This window comes from Erpetoichthys calabaricus, chromosome 17 (assembly GCF_900747795.2).
Source record: "Erpetoichthys calabaricus chromosome 17, fErpCal1.3, whole genome shotgun sequence".
Lineage (NCBI taxonomy): Eukaryota > Metazoa > Chordata > Cladistia > Polypteriformes > Polypteridae > Erpetoichthys > Erpetoichthys calabaricus.
The window spans coordinates 79943672-79962339 of NC_041410.2; the positions used below are offsets into that span (position 1 = coordinate 79943672).

Consider the following 18668-nt stretch of genomic DNA (forward strand, 5'->3'; position numbering starts at 1 on the left):
GAGTACCTGGGTCTTAATGTGAAAAAAGCCTTAGAACTACTTTGAAGTGGTAAAGGTTTTGATTCAAGAAAATTTGCTTGCCGGTCTTCTGAGGCATGCTTGTGATAACAAAAATAAAACGGGAAATAAAATTTTTTTTATCACAGTTTCTTGGTACATTTTTCGTGAGGTAACGATGTTTCATCATGTAATTGTTTCTTCCTAAACGACAACTAATTTTTACTATTACATTACGTTTTATTTTACATAGCAATAAATCTGAAATGATTACACAACATTGCATTTTTAATAAAAACCTTAAATTTTTTGAAAGAACCAGGCCACCTGCACATCGCATTTTCCATGGCGTGACGTATGCATGATAAAAAAAATAAAAAAAACTTAGTGAAAAACAGTGTGTGTGCACCATACACCAATTATCCAATTTTGTATTAAAAATCACTTTTGCTGAGGATGTGATAAAAGAATTGAGGACAAAGTTTGTGACTAATCAATCAGTCCATATAAATATGGAGAGAACATACAAATTCCATGCTGACGCTGGCTCTGTGCTACCACTCTGCCTAAGCTAAAACATCTGCACTAACTTCAACATGATTAAACTTGCATGAACTGTATTTTAAAATTGGCCCTAGTGCTTGTGTTCACCTTGTGACAGACTGGACTGTCCAGAGATTGTTCTTGATTTGCGCAACCCTGCCCCAACCTTGCCCTGGATAAGTGGGTTAGGTACGGAGATGGATGAATGTATGCCTATAATGTCTTCTCAGACTCTTGTCACTTGGTTGCATGTTATATGCTTGCTCAATATTCTCTCTCAATGAAGCATACACAGGCACTTTCAATCAAGCATAAGCATGCAATATTTTTTTGCAAAATAACAAAATAAGCTTCCGTATAGTCAAAGCATATCAGCAATCTTAAGTGTGAATTTTTTTCAGTTACAATTGTCTAGTTGTCCACAGAACAGGGAACATGTGCGGCAAAGTGAACCCAAACATAGAGCCAGTCTCATTTTAAAATTGCTGAATGTCAAAAAAAAAAAAAAAAAAAAAAAAGGTTTTGCTTGACATGAATGTTATTTTGTAATATGTGTGTAATCTTGAGGCATGAATCAATACTCTTTAAAAATTTTTGGCTTGGGAAAAAAAAAAAAAGGAAGTTAAAATCTGCCCACCCCCCAAACAGTGGAATAAACTCTACTATAAAATGCAAGGCAGTGCCATTTTTTTTTTTTTGAGTTACAAAATTTGCTTCACTTTAGAATGCAATTTCATGTGGTAAATACAGTAGATATATACCATGATTATGAAGTAATAACTTTAACAAATTATAGCAGCCCTAGATGAAAATTATGAAGTTTAGCAAAAATGTTATTAATCTTAAATGAGGTGCAGATGATAAGCAATTTCCAGATCCTGTAAAGAAGTGCACCGTTTCATCTTATATTTATATCTTCTTCTCAAATGATTTAAAGTTCAGCTTTTTTCATTTACTCGATCAACTATAGTTGAGAAAATGCTACAGATTGCCGACTTTAAAAAATACTGTATATCCAGCCCTTGTTCTTCAAGAGAAAGGGATGCCCACACAAAAATCAATCCTTAAAAATGAACCAAAATGTTACATGCAATACACACTGGATAGCTCAATCCTTTATGCTTAAACAGTTAATAGTATCTATTAAGTGCTGTATCAAAAATTCATTAGCACCCTTAAAATCTTCATAAAAAGCAAACCTACATCTGTTAACAGTAATCTAGTCTGTTACACAGTTGTAAGTATTGCTATTTACCGCTACAAGCGCAACACCTATGAATATGATCTACATTAGTGTTATTCTAATTAAAAACATGACTCACAACAAAGGATTTTCAAAATATGCCATATATATATTATATATATATACACACACACACACACACTGTGTGTATATATGCGCATATGCATATACATAGACACACACACACACCCCACCAGGAAATTTATATACATTTACCCCACCCCCCCAGATTGTTGTGCATGTCCAGCTTGGGCCTCATGTTCTGGCATTTACTCCTTTAAAGTTTTTTATTTATTGTTTTCTGCATGTTACTAGGGGGCTCCGCCCCCTGCTCGCTTCGCTCACCAACCCCTGGCGTTGGGGCATGACAAAGAGTGAGATGTATGAATTAGATATAGAATAGTGTGCAGGTTTGGATGATGCCTATATAAATAAAAAATAGAGTGTTTGGCATAGAGTAATGTTTTATTGGAATATTTCTTTGTATACAACATTAGTAGTAAAGATGGTGTCTTGTCTTTGAATGAGTCTTCCTTGGCATGGATCATTTATAAATTTAACTTTAACGTCAGATGAACGTCGAACACGTGAGAAGGCAACATAAAGTTGTCCATGTCCAAAAACGGGCTCAGAGAGGTAGATGCCAACCTTGTCCATGGTTTGTCCTTGTGATTTGTTGATGGTCATGGCAAATGCAGGTTTAATGGGGAACTGTCGGCGTTTCAATGTAAAAGGTAATTCTAGGTCAGAACTCGTAAGGTCAATTCTAGGAATGAGAACAGTATTGTTAGCATGTGAATCTGAAAGAACTGTTGCTTGAACATCATTGTGTGTCATGGTGTAGACGACTAAACGTGTACCATTGCATAAACCCTGTTTAGTGTTAAGGTTTCTTAATAGCATGATTATTGTTCCGTTTTTAAGGGTAAGGTTGTGTTGTGGTCATCCGTCCGGGTTAATAGTGTTCAAATATTCTATGGGGAAATTCAGATGTTCATTGTCGTCATCAGAGTCAACTTTGTCAGAGCTTAGAAAGAGCCGTGTCTCTCCAGGAAGTAATGAAATGACCTGGTTATTAATGTGATTAACATTAATATTTTTTGGACATAATATAGTGCGTTGTGTTAACCACATATGCGAAAGCAGTATGGGCCATTGCCTTTTGGTGGCCTGATATGTACTCTGGTAGATGCAAAAGCAAATGAACTATTGTAGGATCTAATGCAGTTCATAAAGTTTATACTTTCAGGCACATCGTTAGTTAGAAGCTTCTGTAAATATTCAGGATATGAATGTAAAGGAGGCAGTCTAATCTGCCCCTTTTGACAACAACGTGTAAATTCATTATTTGTATTGCCAGTTGTTTCTTCTGGGAAGTTAAGTGAATGACAATGATTGCAAATGACATTCATTAATCCCAATGAATTTTCCTCAATAGTGGACTCATTATTGAAGGCGTTGTCAGCCAACTGGCGTAAGCGTTTAGCAGGTGTCTGGCGTTGATGTCCGTGACGGGCATGTTTTTCTTGTGGCGTTTGAGTGCCGCGTTGTTGCATGTCCATTATTTGTGACGCGCTATTTTGGAGTTTTAATTGATTCGCCTCCGCTTTGCGAAAAGTCCGTTTCAGTCTACGTCGTGCATTGTTTGTATCGAGCCTTGTCCGTTTTTGTATGTCGGTCAGTTGAGCTTTCTGCTTTTGGAGTCTTGCTTGCTTTTTTTCTGGCAGGTCATATGCGCGTTGTACACGTCTGCGCTCATTTATTCTGTCTCTTCGCTCCCTTTTTTGTATGTCTGAGTTGCGAGCTCTTTCTTTTGAAATCGTGCTTGTTTCGATGCAGCACTTTGAGACGCGCGCTGTATGCGTCTACGTTCATTGTGTCTGTCCATTTGGGCACATCTCTGTAATGGGGTTACTTGAGCTTTGCGTTTTTTGATCCGAGACATTTTTTCTCCCGGAGTTTCCGAAGCGCATTGTATGCGCCGCCGTGTATTTTGTTGTTTCATTCGTGTTCGTGTGTTTTGTCCCGTTATCTGATCCGAATCGTTTTGTACCCGTGACTGTGTATTCATGACTTGTTTGTTCCTCAGCGTGCGAAATATGGATACGTAATAAGGAGGATCGCACTCACTGTTAATATGGAGCCTTTTCTGCAGTTGAACGGTTAATAGTGCTTTATTGTAAGGAGATCCACCTATGCTGCCTAGTGTGAAGGTGTTGAGATGACGTATGTTTAATATGGACGTTTCCTTTAGATATGTGGCTTTGGGTGTCACTTCTTATTGATGTGTGATGTTGGGTGAGGATTGTTGTTGCGCGAGCGTCTTCTTTCTTTTTGTGTTCCAGGGGCTTGTTGAATCCCCCTCTTTGTGTGTGTCCCGTCCGTTGCTTGTAGGGTATGTTGGGTGGTTTTGTGTTCTTTTTTTTGTGTTCCAGGGGCTTGTTAAATCCCCCTCTTGGTGTGTGTCCCGTCCGGTGCCTGTGTGGGGGGGGGGGCGGAGCCTTGCTGTTGTGCGCGAGCGTCTTCTTTTTTTTGTGTGCTAGTTTCATGTGCAATGGGCTTTGTGCGGCGCCTGCGTTTGACTACTTTTTTCTGTGCCTTTTCGTTTTTTCTGTGCTCGCGTCGCCTCATTTCTTTGACTCCTTTTTTCTGTGGTCTTGTCCGCCTCTCGCGGCCCCTCATCCGCCTCTCGCGGCCCCTCATTTCTTGGGGCGCCTGCGCAGTACGTCTTTTTGCGGCTACGGCCCATGGCCGGATGTCCCTGCGTCCATCCGGTTTAGCATTCTCGGTTAGTAATATGGATTTTTCTATTATGACAATATATGCAACAGTTCTAAATGTTAAAATTAACAGATCTATGTGCTTCATCCTTTCATCTGCTACTTTCATGTAGGAACAAGTTAGAAAAATAAAAATCATTAATTCAAATCACAAATATAATTTTAGTTAAAAATATATTTTTACAAAACTGCATAGCTGTAATGCTGTTAATTTTTTCTGCATTGTTAAGTTTTGACTTGAGATTTTAACTCCTTCCCAGCACCATTTTATACTGTAAATTTCCCTGTCAAATCCTTGGTACTTACTTATTGACAGTTTCCATACTATATTGAATACTTAAGTACCCTTGGGCACGTACAAAAAAAAAAAAAAAAAAAAAAAAAAAAAAAAAAGGTCTTGCATAGCCCTTCAATCAGTTATAAGAGAAGAGTCAAAAAACATTTTACATTTTTTTTGTGTCAAGTATCCCACCAGCTCCAGTTTTTAAGAAAGAAAGCGTTTTGTTTTTTTTTTTTTTAATTAATTAACAATACCAACTATTGATCAGTAGAATACATGAAAAAGGCAGAGGTAGTTAAAGTTGGCAGTCAGGGAGTATTATTACACTTAAGGTTTCAGCATATATTTTTAAAGTAATAATGAATAACATTTTAGTTTGATGAAGAGTATCATGGAAAACTTATTTATATACAATGTGTCCAAAGTAATGCAAACCAATGACAGTATAGCAAAGGAAATATCACACACCTGTTAATGGTGGAAGGTCACCGTCTGATGTAATTTCTCCCTCCTCTGAACCATTCTCTGTAGAGGAACGAATTGGGATATCCTGGTAAGCCACATCTTCAGTAGAGGTTGCAGTACTTGTAGGCATCTCCTCTACCTGTTCCATATCCAATTGTTTAACAATTTCTTCAGCCTCAACGGCTTGTCCTGGAGAATCGGAACCTGAGGTTCCTAAAAAGAAGTATTTAAATTAAAACATAAAGGCATAATGCAAACTTGAAATTATTACAATAAAAGCAAAAAAGTAGTAATTTAGATAACAAAGAATGTCTCAGATTTGCTCTGGGTCTTAAAATGATATTAACAGGCACAATTAATAGGTACATATTTGACGACACAATGCATTGCAACAGGAAATTCTAAAATTCTATACAGTACTATAAGGATGCGGTAGCCAAATTTCAAAAACATTGAATAAAAAGTCAAACTCATGATTTTGGCATTACATGTAAAATATGACCTACTAGCCAACCCGCGGCATAGCATACGCTGCATAATTATGTACTGATGGGTGAACACTTCCTGAAAGACACCGTTGTCCAAATGAGGTGGGTTTGAGGATACGACTGTAGGTGAATGAAAAGATGGAATTCTGGAAAGGGCAACATACAATTGTCCGTGACTGAAAACTGGAGGACCCCCATCGCGCCTCCACCTCTGAGAGCGAGGGACGGGGCTGGACGGCACTCGGGCGCAGTGGGCGGAATGGGGGGAGAGGGGAAGGACGCCCATTCCGCCCCCTCCGTCCCGGCCCCCCTGCCATTCTAGTCTGCTGAATTCTTAGTCATCTCTTAGTCATCGTTCAGAATGCACTGCCTGCTCATGTGCCCGCCCCCAACTCCTCACCTGAGTCGCTTTTGTCTGTGTACAGTCCACATGTACCTGTGAGTCACGTTGACTGTTCATTTTCCAAACACCGCCTCAATCGCTTTCGTCTCTGCTTCAGTCCACATGCACTCTGAGCCACGTTGACTTTTCATTGTTCTTTTGCGGTTCCGGCTGCTTTTCTATATATAATCCACCAAGTCACCTGACCATGGTAGTAGCGAGGAGGGGTGTGTACAAAGGGCAGGGACTTAATCAGTGCGAGCGTATGACCCGCACTTACTAGGAATTCCTCGTTCGTGGGGAACAATTGCAAGCCCCGGTCTCCATCATGAATGGGGTTCAACGGCTTACCCACGCCTCTCGGAGCCAGGTAGACACACGTTGATCCATTCAGTGTAGCGCACGTGCAGTACCGGACATCCAAGGGCATCATAGACCTGTTATTACTCAATCTTACGTGGCTGAAAGCCACCTGTCCCTCTAAGAAGTTGGACGCCGACCGCTCAGGGGTCGCGTAACTATTTAGCAGGAGGGAGTCTCGTTCGTTATTGGAATTAACCAGACAAATCGGTCCACCAACTAACAACAGCCATGCACCACCACCCACAGAATCGAGAAAGAGCTATCAATCTGTCAATCCTCTCCGTGTCCGGGTGAGGTTTCCCCTGTTGAGTCAAATTAAGCGAAAGGCTCCACACCTGGTGGTGCCCTTCCGTCAATTCCTTTAAGTTTCAGCTTTGCAACCATACTCCCCCCGGAACCCAAAGACTTTGGTTACCCGGTTGGCTGCCCGGCGGGTCATGGGAATAACGCCGCCGGATCGCCAGTCGGCATCGTTTATGGTCGGAACTACGATGGTATGTGATCGTCTTCGAACCTCCGACTTTCGTTCTTGATTAATGAAAACATTCTTGGCAAATGCTTTCGCTCTTGCTTGAATTGCTGGTGGGCATGGCTGTCGTGCATGTGCCATGGTCGGCTCCTTAGTGAATTGTTGGGGGGCGGGGCTCTGAGTTGGCGGGCGTGGCTCTGTCTTGCTTACCATGGACTTAGTGAATTCTTAAGAGTTGGTGGGCGTGGCTCTGTGAGTTGTTGTCATATCCCATGGTCTTAGAGTTAGTGGGCGGGGCTCTGTTTTGCATCTTGCCTACCCATGGTCGGCTGCTTTAGTGAAATATATATATAGATTATTTAGAATTAAGTGGTTTGAAACAGGATTGTTTCAAATTAGCTCTAAATTAACAAAATAAGATCAGTTTAGATTTGTTTTTTTTTTGTTTTGTTTTTTTTTAACATAGTGTGAAGAAGTAGTACCATTATTTTATATCAGAGTTACTAGCCTCACCAATTAGACTCATATTCAGAATTCTATGTAGTCAGTCACCTGAAATTTTATTCTACTTGATCACATTATAATGCAAATGTATCCCAGGAGAAAAAAATACAAACACACTTAGCACATGCATTCTTCAAAACGATTCCAAACAGAGAATAAAAGTAGTATCCAAGCACTATTAGACATCAACTGTTCCACACTACAAAGTTTACTTAACAAATTGTTTTGTTTATTACAAACTGCACTGAGTTCCTGCATGCATGCCACTTAAGAGGTTCATCACATCATCAATAAGTTAGACAAAGCAAAAAACAATAAAAACCAAACATCTACCATTTTTGTTTGCTGGTGAAAAAAAATTAAACACAGGTGAAAAGATGGTTCCCAGCAACGTTGTCCTTGGAGGACTACCAGCTGTGTCAGCAGGATCTTCTAGCTTTCCGTTAGGCTTTACGTGTTTGTTTGTATTGTGATTGGTGGCTTCTATATTAAGACAAAAAAAAGAAGCGGGTTAGAATTTTGTATCAATGTTGACATACAAAAATATGCACACAAACTAAAAATAAAAAGGACTGATGTCATCTTAACTAGCGAAGATGCATTAGAACAGAGATGCTAAAAGCTTTTAGTTAACCGTTTTTTGAAGGTTTCCAAAAAATAAATAAATAAATAGAATATGCACTTTTTTCGGGCAAAAGTATGAACAAAGCAGTTATGCCACAACTGGATGTCCATAAGATTGGTTCTCTGCTTAACATGTAAAAAGTATCTAGAACAGCCCTCATTTTTTATTTTTAGCACTCCTAGTTAGCAGCCATAATTATTTAAAAATGTAAATTGGTTCTAATGTAAATCATGGATACTAGCAGTAAGGATTTATTCATATACTGATTTGATTTTCCAAAAACTACCAGACACTGGCTCTCTAAACAGGTGAAGAATGTCAATCCCTAAACAGCTAATGCTTTAAGGCAGCCAGCAAATGTCACAGGTATGCCCATTTTTAGCAAAGAAAACCCAGTGGGAGAGTAAAAAACACAACTATCCCTCGAGAGTGACAATGAAATAGATGGTACAAGCATGCATTAGCAACAGAGAATGGAAAAAGGGGGTATGGGGACCTTAATATACAAAGTTGTCCAAATGAATGCACACCAACGATTCTGACAGTATTGCAGGGTAATATCACAGACCTGTTAACTGTAGAAGGTCACCATTTGATGCAATTTCTCCATCCTCTGAACTGTTCTTTGTAGAGTAGATGATGAGGATAGCCTGGTAAGCTAAACCTTCAGTACAGGTTGCACTACTTGTTGGCATATCCTCTACCTGTTCCATTTCCAATTGCTTAAATGTATAATGTAAATAATGTCTATAGTAACTGTTCAAAACAAAAACAGCTTTCTGTGCATCTTACCTCCATTGATAGGGCTTTTCCGTCTAACCCTGGACAGGTGTTTATTAGGCAAGTCACCAGTCTGAGGTGTTGATGATATTAAGTTGCTATCTAAATCACACTCAATTCTGCTTTTTTTAGGAGGATTTTCTTGCTCTGTCTAAAAATAGAAAACAATCATTTGTAAAAATTAAAAGAAAGTTTGACATTTTGTTTAAAATCTAGCTTATTTTTAAGCACCTCTACAATTAGATGTATATATCAAAGAAAGAAAATGGAAAGGTAAACAAAATTTTAACAATATCAAATTTGTTTTAATACTGTGTTTAAAAAAATCCTTCAGAAGTTAATATTGAGAAATAGTTCTGAAAAGGTTTACTGATATTTCTACAATTGACCAGGAATATACAAGATTGCCTAATTTTGACCTCTACCCAAAAAGCTGCCATTACAAACAGAATTTATTCACTACAACAGAAACATATTTAAAATTTTCAGTTATAGAAGATTAGGTTTTTGTTTTTTTTTGTTTTTTTTAAGAACTGCAAAATGTAGCTGGAATTTAAGTCACTGAACACAAAGAAATGTGCAAGATTTTATACATAATTGAACACAATGAAAGAGAAGCCAATCTTTGATAAAAACAGAAATGTCACAAATTAGGGCACTGCACCCAGAGAGGAGGAATAAAGCTCACAAGACTCTCCAAAACTGAAGATGCTATTAAATCCCTTACAAAGAGGAAATAAACAATCTCAGGTGATTACTCAAGTTTGTTTTTTAATAGAATTCTGCCATCCATTAAATTAGATCCATTAATGCTAGGTATGTTTAAAGAAGTCAGAGAGTAACACATACTACCTATACATTATTCCAGGTGTAACTTACTGAATAACCACCAGGCCCCACCAGCCCCCCACCCCCCATTTTGCACATTCTAAAAATGTACTACGATAAACCAAAACGGTTAGCTATAGGAATTGGTCCTGCACAATTAATTGGATTAAAATTTAAAATGTAATATGGATAGATGTGGTAACTGTGTTTTACTACTGGTAATATGCCTCCATTCACCGAGAGCATTTGTAGCGAGTTTTGCCTGCAGTCTACTGAATGAAAACTATGAAGGTGTGTAACTCATGGCAAGACTGACTAATCAGAAGACTCTTTAAATCAGTCCCATTGCTATTTGTTTTGAAGTACTAGCCTAGTCAATCATGTTCTTTCGGAAGCAACAGAACAAGATAATGTCATATATTCAGTTAACATGAGTACAACAGAGGAGGAGGTAGTTGGTGACTTGGTATTGAAAAAGCTCCATTTATGTCTTTTGGTAGTACTTTGGATTTGACCACAAGGACACTAATCAGACGGAGGTATCATGAAAAACATGCAAGGTTAAAATTGTAATGTCATGTGGAAACACAACTAATATGAGCATCTCTGACAACACATAGCACTTCACAAAGAATAAGCTGTAAAAAAAGGCAAATGTAAGTAAAAAGCCTGGCTGAGTCAAAGCAAGTAACACTGGTTAGTTTGCAAATGTTGCACCATCTTAGAAAACAGAGTAAACTACAGATGCTGCCACATATTACTTAGCGAAAGTCACAGTGCCCTTAAAGGATGTCAATCAAAGTGGAATTTTAGCAACTTATCAACTTATTCATGTTTCCATCCACTGTGACTAAAGCTCCAGTTCTAGCCGAGGAAAAACTGCCCCACAGCAATTTGCTGCCTACACCATGCTTCACTGTGGGTATGGTGTTCTTATGATGATGTGCGGTGTTATTTTTGCACCAAACATACCTTTTGGAATTATGGCCAAACAGTTCAACCTTGGTCTCATCAGACCATAATACATTTTCCATATAGTTGGCGAAGCCTGGGTATACCTTTTTACAAAGTTTAGCCAGACTTGGATGTTTTTCTTGGTGAAAAATGGCTTTCATCTTGCAACCCTACACAACAACTCAGACATATGAAGAATACAGCCGATTGTAGGGAACAACCAGTACTTGCCAGGAAATCCTTCAGCTCCTCTAATGTTGCTGTAGGCCACTTGGTGACCTCCCTGACCAATTTTCTCCTTGTCTTTTTATCAATCTTAGAGGGATGTCCTGATCTTGATGGAGAAAGTATGGCTCAACAGTGACTCTACTTGTTGAGGACTGTTTTCACTGTGCTCCATGGGAGGTTTAATGTTTTGGATACTTTTTTGTACCACGGTCCTGACTGATACCTTTAAATGATGAAATTCTGTTCATGTTTTAAAAGCTGTTTGAGGACCATGGTTTTTGGAGTATGTTGCAACCAACAGGATATCAGAATAATCCTACTGGAACAGCCAAATTTTATCTGAGCTCAGTCAGAGCCACTTTAATTGATATCAGGTGTATACTAACTACTACTGGAGATGAGACTTATTGTAATTGGTTGATTCTGAATGCAGCCACATCATTGATTATTAAAGGGTGTGTACACTAATGCAACCAGGCCTTTGTATGATTTTTTTTTCTTTTTTCACTAAACAGTTTCTGATTTGTTTTCACCTTCTTTGTATAGACAGAAATTTTGCAATAAAGGTGGAATAAGTTATGATAGAATTTATCTTGGTTTCATTATTTTATAACACAAAATCTATGATTTTGGCAGGGGTCTGCAGACTTTTTACATCCACTGTATTATACTGGATGTCTGTGGCATAGTAGCTTAACAGGAAGAGAGCAGGACAACTTCTTGATGTGCCCCAAGTGATACATACCACCATTTCTAACACAGATAGCGGTTTGAGAGGGTCAGAGACTTTGTCAGTCAGGTAGTCCATGATACAGTAGACTGTGGGGGCATCAAGAAAAATTCTAATTCAATTTAAAATAACCAAGATGTTAATAGATGGTTCTCTCTTCATCTTGCATTTTAATACTGTTACAATTAATATTATTCTGAGGTTAGTATGTTTGTTTCAGGAGGATTTTTTATTGCATTAAGCTGTATCTTTATTTGTAAAGCAGAAGAAGGCGATGGGAAAAATGTATCTTGCAAAGAGCTAAAGCAGGGGAGAATTGCACTACCGTACATCAAATTTTACTACTGAGTTGAAAATATATGCACTTTGATACTATGGAAAGAAACAAAGATACTGCACTTACAGTACTTGGTTAACCATAAAAGGTAAATTCTGCTCAACACTTCTTTATATCCTTTCTTTGTACATTTGTCATTACTACATTTTCATTTATTAACCATGAATTCAGTATTTAAATGCTTTCAGGCAGGAGTGTTAATGTTTTTATGCACACAAATAATTTATTGCAGACTAGGTCTGGAAGATAACATGATCAAGTCAAGTTGGGGAGCATGCACTGGTACAGTGCATTGCCGTACCCACCACACGATGAAACAGCTCGGGATCCCAGTTGGCAACCCCCCAGGCAGACATGCGGTCCAGTCTCACCCTCCGGAAATGACCCTCTACCTGCCGCAGCCAGGTGTTACTTGGGTGACCCCTTGGCCTGGTCCAGCCACTTGGTTCCCCAGCAATGAGGATCCTACGAGCTGGATCACCCTTGGGGAATTGCGCCACAAATAACATGATACAGATAATAATAAAATAACTTTCAACTCTTCAATAATGCCAATAGCATGGCAAGTCATTTTTCTGATGGTCATTTCAGTCAAGGAGGCTGATGTGACCGATTTTTTTTTTTTTTTTTGAAAATGGACTTCGGCTAGCATTAAAGTTTTATCTCAGTTATGTAAACATTTTAGTCGTGTCCAAAGGAATCTAGCTTCAGAACTTATATTTTTATCTCTTAATGAAGTTAGGTCCTGTAAGATCCGTGCTATTTCAGTCTTAATACGTGCCTCAATATTTCATTCAAGTGTTGCATAAACTCAACAAAATGTTTGTTTACAAGTACAGTGGAACCTCGAGATACGATCACCTCTGTATACGAGAAATTCAAAATACGAGGAAAGTATGAGCGAAAAATTCAGATCTAAATACGAGCACTGGCTCGCGTAACGAGCCACGATCCAGGCTGTGGGTATAGCTCGCGGCTTAGCGAGGGGGCGTGGTAGCAGTAGCGAACCGCAGGGCGATCTGCGGTGTCTGCGTTTCTCACCTAAGTGCACAGGTGGGAAACTGCCCACATCCATGATTTGTCCTGTGGCTGATGGGCTGCAGCTGCCATGTCTTCCCCGCATATATAGAGAAGCGCGAGCCGGTTAAGGGGGAGAAGAAGTAAAAGAAAAGAAAGAGAGGAGAGGAGAGAGAACGGAGGTTGCAGGAGGAGGCAGGAATCCGCAGCAGTAGGAAGTCGGTGCAGGAGAGCGAGCGAGTGCAGGCTCGCGTGTAGCTGAACAGGCGAGCCAAACAGCTGAAGCAGGACGGTGTAGAGAAGGTCAGCTGCATTAAGTGTCTCGCCTGTTGCAGAGCCCGCATGGGAGAAGCAGGTGAGACGCTAACAGAGAAGAAGCACCGGGGATTGTCATCTGTTTTTTGAAGACTGCTTCCTGTTGACGTTTTAACCTCGTGTTAAAGGATTGTTATTCTTATGTACTTTAAACCTCCACTTCACAACTGTTTTAAGGATTATTTATTTAAAGATTTATTGAATGCTCTACTGCACTTTGGACACCTGTTTTGATTCTTTTAATAATCAGTTATATTATTTACCAGTGTTATTTATTAAAGGTAGACTACAGTATATATAATTTATCAGTGTTATTTGTTAGGAAAATTGATTTTTATGTTAATATATTTGGGATGCGGAACGGATTAACTGGATTTCCATTATTTTCAATGGGGACGTTTGTTCTAGATACGAGAAATTCGCTATACAAGCTCAGTGCTGGAACGAATTAAACTCGTATCTAGAGGTTCCACTGTAATCATATAGCGAAATATCCTGGCAAATAAAATTAATGTTTAATTTTTTGTTACACATCTGAGTTACTTGTCATTTAGGTGTTTATAATAAATTAAATTAGTCTGTTCTTTTGCAGTGGCTTTTGACTGTGGTAGTTTACTTACAACTTATTCCGTGCTAAAATCTAAACAGATAACCACAACAATGATACAACAGCTGATTTTTTTCTATTATCAACAACCACTGAAAATTACTCCCATTTCATTAATTTTATTTTTCATATTTTAATGGAATTAAAATAGCAATTTTAAGAGTCTAATCAAAGCAAACAACACTTTTTTTAAGCCACCTTCAGCAATGTACAACTTCTCACTAGTCTGGTAAAGTTTCTTCATTCTCAAAGGCTGCAGTGTTTTCCATAGAAAACATAAAACAGCAAGTTCCAGTTTAAAAACAATTTATACCATTTTTGCATTAAGTAGAAAAAAATTAAATATACTGGATTACTTTAATCCAGCATCATGTTCTGCAAATCCCTACACTGTACATTGCCAAGAATATGCTGGTTTTCTTGAGATGTCAAATCACAATTAACACGCACACGCATACAGCCAAAACTAGCCATGCCATTTCAAAACTGAACAAACACATGCACACACACTGCCAAACACACGTAAATGGTTAGGTTAGGTAACTAGCTAGCAACAGAGCCGAAGTGAATGGTGCTCAATAGTTAGTAAATTACCGTAACTGGCATTATGGCACAATAGGCTAGCTGTAAAGTGAGGTGTAAAAAACAACATTTAAAAAACTATATTACTAGCCACTGTACCTGTTAAAGACAGGTAATAGAATAATTTTAAACTATTTGCACACTTTCAGCACCTTTCCTCTGTATTTGCCTGTGTCTGAACCTCTCTTCACCAGCTCTACGTTTCTCGAACGTGTTCCTGTAAAACCTGCTTCTTACAATCATTTTTTCAAGGTGGCATTTTCACTTCATGTCTGGTTTTAAACTTTGTCTGAGGATGGCACTCTCAGTGGGCACCTTTGCTACTTTGCTACTCCTTGTGTATCTCACACCTGTACATCCTCTTTCATCGCATCACCAAAGCCAAACTAACTAATCAGATTGCTCCGAAGGACTGTACACACAGACCTTAGTGTTTTATCATATAATATACAGATAAAACTAGCTCTTTGTAGCTATGTATTACCATACTTTGTCCAAGCTATCTAAAGGACTTTCTACAGCTATACTTCATCATACTGCATTGGAGCTATTTTCAGAACTTCATTTTAGTATTCAACTTTTGTTTTTTTGTTTTTTATAATATGTGCATTACTTTTTATTTATGAACTTAAAATAAAATTCTAGCCATAATGTGCTTAAAATAAAATTCAGACCTCTCAAATGTGAAAAAATCATTTTGGGTTTAATTTTCAAACCAGCTTAATGCACTGCGGGACCAGTTTTACAATTATTTTTCCTGTATCCTACATGGTCCCTTTTTTCTCAAAAAACAAGTGTTAACATTTATGTGAATCTTTCACTTTTAATTTTCATTCTAATTATAAGTTAAATTCACCATTTGTTAGTAATGATAATCATCAAGTTCTTCCTCACTAAAGTAGGTATGGGATTACTGGAAAAAGTAAATCAAAGGCACATTAAGCACACCACATGAGCACCAGTTTCTTGATTTATCATTAAAAACACTAGTTATAACAAAATGTTAACATCTTGGTATTGCAGCAGCAGGAATGTGACCCATTTTATTTCTGTTTCAACTGAAGTGCTGAGTGTGGGGCATCTTTGTCTTTGAGATCAAAATGGTACTACCTTCAACTAATCGATGTAGGTGCGCTAAGCAGTGCAATGACACAATGTAATGGGACCCAACAAATATCACCTCTAGGTCACAAAAGGAAAGGCTGTGTAGGATAGTTTGGATCAGGGGTGGGCAAAGTCATTCCTGGAGGGCCGCAGTGGCCACGGGTTTTTGTTCCAACCCAGTTGCTTAATTAGGAAACAATCCTTGCCAATAATTACATTTCATGGCTTGTTAGTGCTTTAACTCTGCTTTGTCAAGTCATTCTCATATCCTAGATTTTTTTTCCATTCTAAGGATATCATCCAAATACTCTGAAGTGTAAAATGGATGGGTAATTCTCAGTCCTTAACTTTTTTCTCTCTCTTTCCTTCCAAGTATTTAATTAAACCAAATAGTGCACGATAAATACACACAGGTGTAAAGGGTAACAAGCAAAATGGATAACTGCTGGTTTCTTTTGTCATTTGCATCTTATTGCTAATAAGGAGCAATTAAAAACTGAGAATGCAGCTGTTTAAGACTTAAATAAGCAATAAGGGTTCAAAATCTTAATGAGGGAGATAACTAAAATGAAGCAGAAGTGTTTCTAGAGCAATAAGTGCTTCTTATTAAGCAATTGGGTTGGAACAAAAACCTGCAGCCACTGTAGCCCTCCAGGAATGACTTTGCCCACCCCTGGTTTGGATGCATGAAACATATCAGGATGTCTGATTCTGTTTCACTCTTGTCATGAATCACACCAATCCAACATTTTTTTTTTATCATGCATGCACCCTGCATAGCCTCCAATAGGATGCTGGTCTAATGTGAGGGACGCATCGGATCCATCAGGAGTGTGATTGACAGAGGGAAGTATCTCAGCTGCTGCTTCAGTGGCGAATATTCAGACAGTCAATTGACCGTCTTCACCAGACAACCAGCTGACTCTGAGTTTGCCATCTTCTGCAGGGATATAACTGTGGTATTCTCAAGTACCAGGTACTCTTTTGGCCATGGAGAATCATATTCTCTGTTCAGCAAAATGAAACAAGACATCATCATTTGATATGAAAAGTTTGGCATTTTTGATAACTTACTGATTGAAAACTCAATGATTACCATTTTTGACACAGGGCACATTCAGCCTATGTTTAGGATGCAAAATAAACATGAAACATTTGCATAAGAAAAGTAAGATTTGTGTTTTAAGAAAGGACAATATAGAATAAATGAAAAATATTTTTAAAATTATCTCTGCTCTACTGGTGCTCTGAAAATGAAATCCAAAATGAATTTTTTGGATTTGAGAGGTCTGCTGTTCAAACCCTGATAAGCAGTAAACGTAAAAGTAAGTGTTTTTCAGGAAGCCTATATAATTATCTGAATAAGGAAAAAAAGCAAAAGTCTGTTTGTGTTATAAATATGTGTTACGGAGGCCTAAATATACCAAAGCCAAAAACTCAAATTAAATTTTGGTCAATTTCAAGGTGCTGATTTAACCATGCAGGGTCATCTAGACCAAAGGTTTTAATTTCGTCACATACTATACAAATTAAAAGTACCAGCACGTAAAGTCTAAGCCTGGTTGGTGGTTTAGTTTTTGAGATTTTTTCATCAAATTTCACAACTCCAAAGAAGGCCAAATAAAATCGACACCCCCCTGCCCTCTGTAAACTGGCTGTATCTGGGAAAGTATTGATCTTAAAAATTTTTTTTACAATTTTTCCTGACTAACATGGGCACACCTGGTAATTTTTCCAGAATTGTTTGAGTCTGAAGTATGTAGGCCGTTGGTTGATTTTACATGTAATGACTCAAAGAGAATAAAGCATGATAATATTTTTGGCATATCACCCAACCCTACCATACAGCATTTAATTCTTGGAAGTCACTTGGGATTCTGACCTTCAGAGATTTCAGATATTGAAAAATGTGTTTTCATCATTCAAACAATTCCACTTCAAACCCAATCTTCCAGCAGACCATTCTTTTTATTATGCACAAGTAAGAAACTTTGTTAAAAAAAAATCCTGGCCTATACCCTCTAGTAACAAAGTAATTAGCAGCATCTCTAGACTTTACCAATTTAATGCAAAAAGTGCACCCCTGGAGTGATTTCAGGCAATTCTAGTTAATCACAGTATCAGAAAGTCCCTCTTTAAGAGGATGGTTTAATATTAAAATATCCAAAAAAAAAAAAAACTGACATGATCTTTACAAATATAATATCAAGCATGTTATTACAGATGGTCCAGATTGTTCTAGCTGAACATTTTGAGCTTGGCTCAGTGATGGCTTACTGGAGCAAACTCTACTAGTTTAGACTTTTTTTGTTGTTGCATAGTTAGTTATTATCATTTGCTGGTGCTCAGTATTACATGAAAGCAAGATTATAAAGCGGTTTGCAGGATGGAATCATATTCCTTGCACATTAAGTAAATGGTACAAACTGTTGTAATCTAAATGAATGGATAAGCAAGTTGGCAGAGATTTCCTGGATTCATTTTTGAAGGATATGTGAAAAACATAAAAATAACTCCACTAGTGGTACTTTGTATGCTAGTAATTGAAGGCTCACATGATTATTTTTTTTTTTCTGACATGTTAAGTGATAACATCTCAGACTGAAATGCTCTAGAATAGCAGGTAAAACTAACTAAAAAATTTATCTTGCATAATAAAAGGTTTCATTCATGGTTTAATGTAACAGTTTAATAAGCTGACGTATAACTACTTTGAATACAGGCTGTTAAAGTTGGCAATCATATTTTCATTTTCAGTAATCAAAAGCTGATGCTTGTTTGGTAAGCCAGGCAGACACTTTTTAAAAGGTTAATATTAAACCCTGACATTACTAGTGTGTTGTATTGCGTAAAAAATAATTTCCTTTGACTTGTACTTAACATAGTGTATTAGATTAACCTTTTTAATAGGTTCTGTACACGGTCTGGATGAGGAGAGCAACAAGTCCGCTATCACTCCAAAGTCTTTCTCATAAGGTGTACTTTCAATGTTCAGACCCCCTCTTTGAATTCAAATCTAACGTGTACTTCCTGTAAAAAAACATCAA

General features: G+C 37.9%; 1 protein-coding gene across 2 annotated transcripts in view; it reads right to left on the reverse strand.

The window, feature by feature from the left end:
• LOC114668241 (CTD small phosphatase-like protein 2) overlaps positions 1 to 18668 on the reverse strand; it is a 117004-nt gene that overhangs the window by 38467 nt on the left and 59869 nt on the right. For both annotated transcript variants that reach the window (XM_028823912.2, XM_028823911.2), the window contains 3 exons: positions 8932 to 9070; positions 7848 to 7997; positions 5312 to 5521 (listed from right to left, as the gene is read on the reverse strand). In XM_028823912.2, coding sequence (XP_028679745.1) covers positions 5312 to 5521; positions 7848 to 7997; positions 8932 to 9070 — 499 coding nt within the window. The remainder of the gene's footprint in view (positions 1 to 5311; positions 5522 to 7847; positions 7998 to 8931; positions 9071 to 18668) is intronic.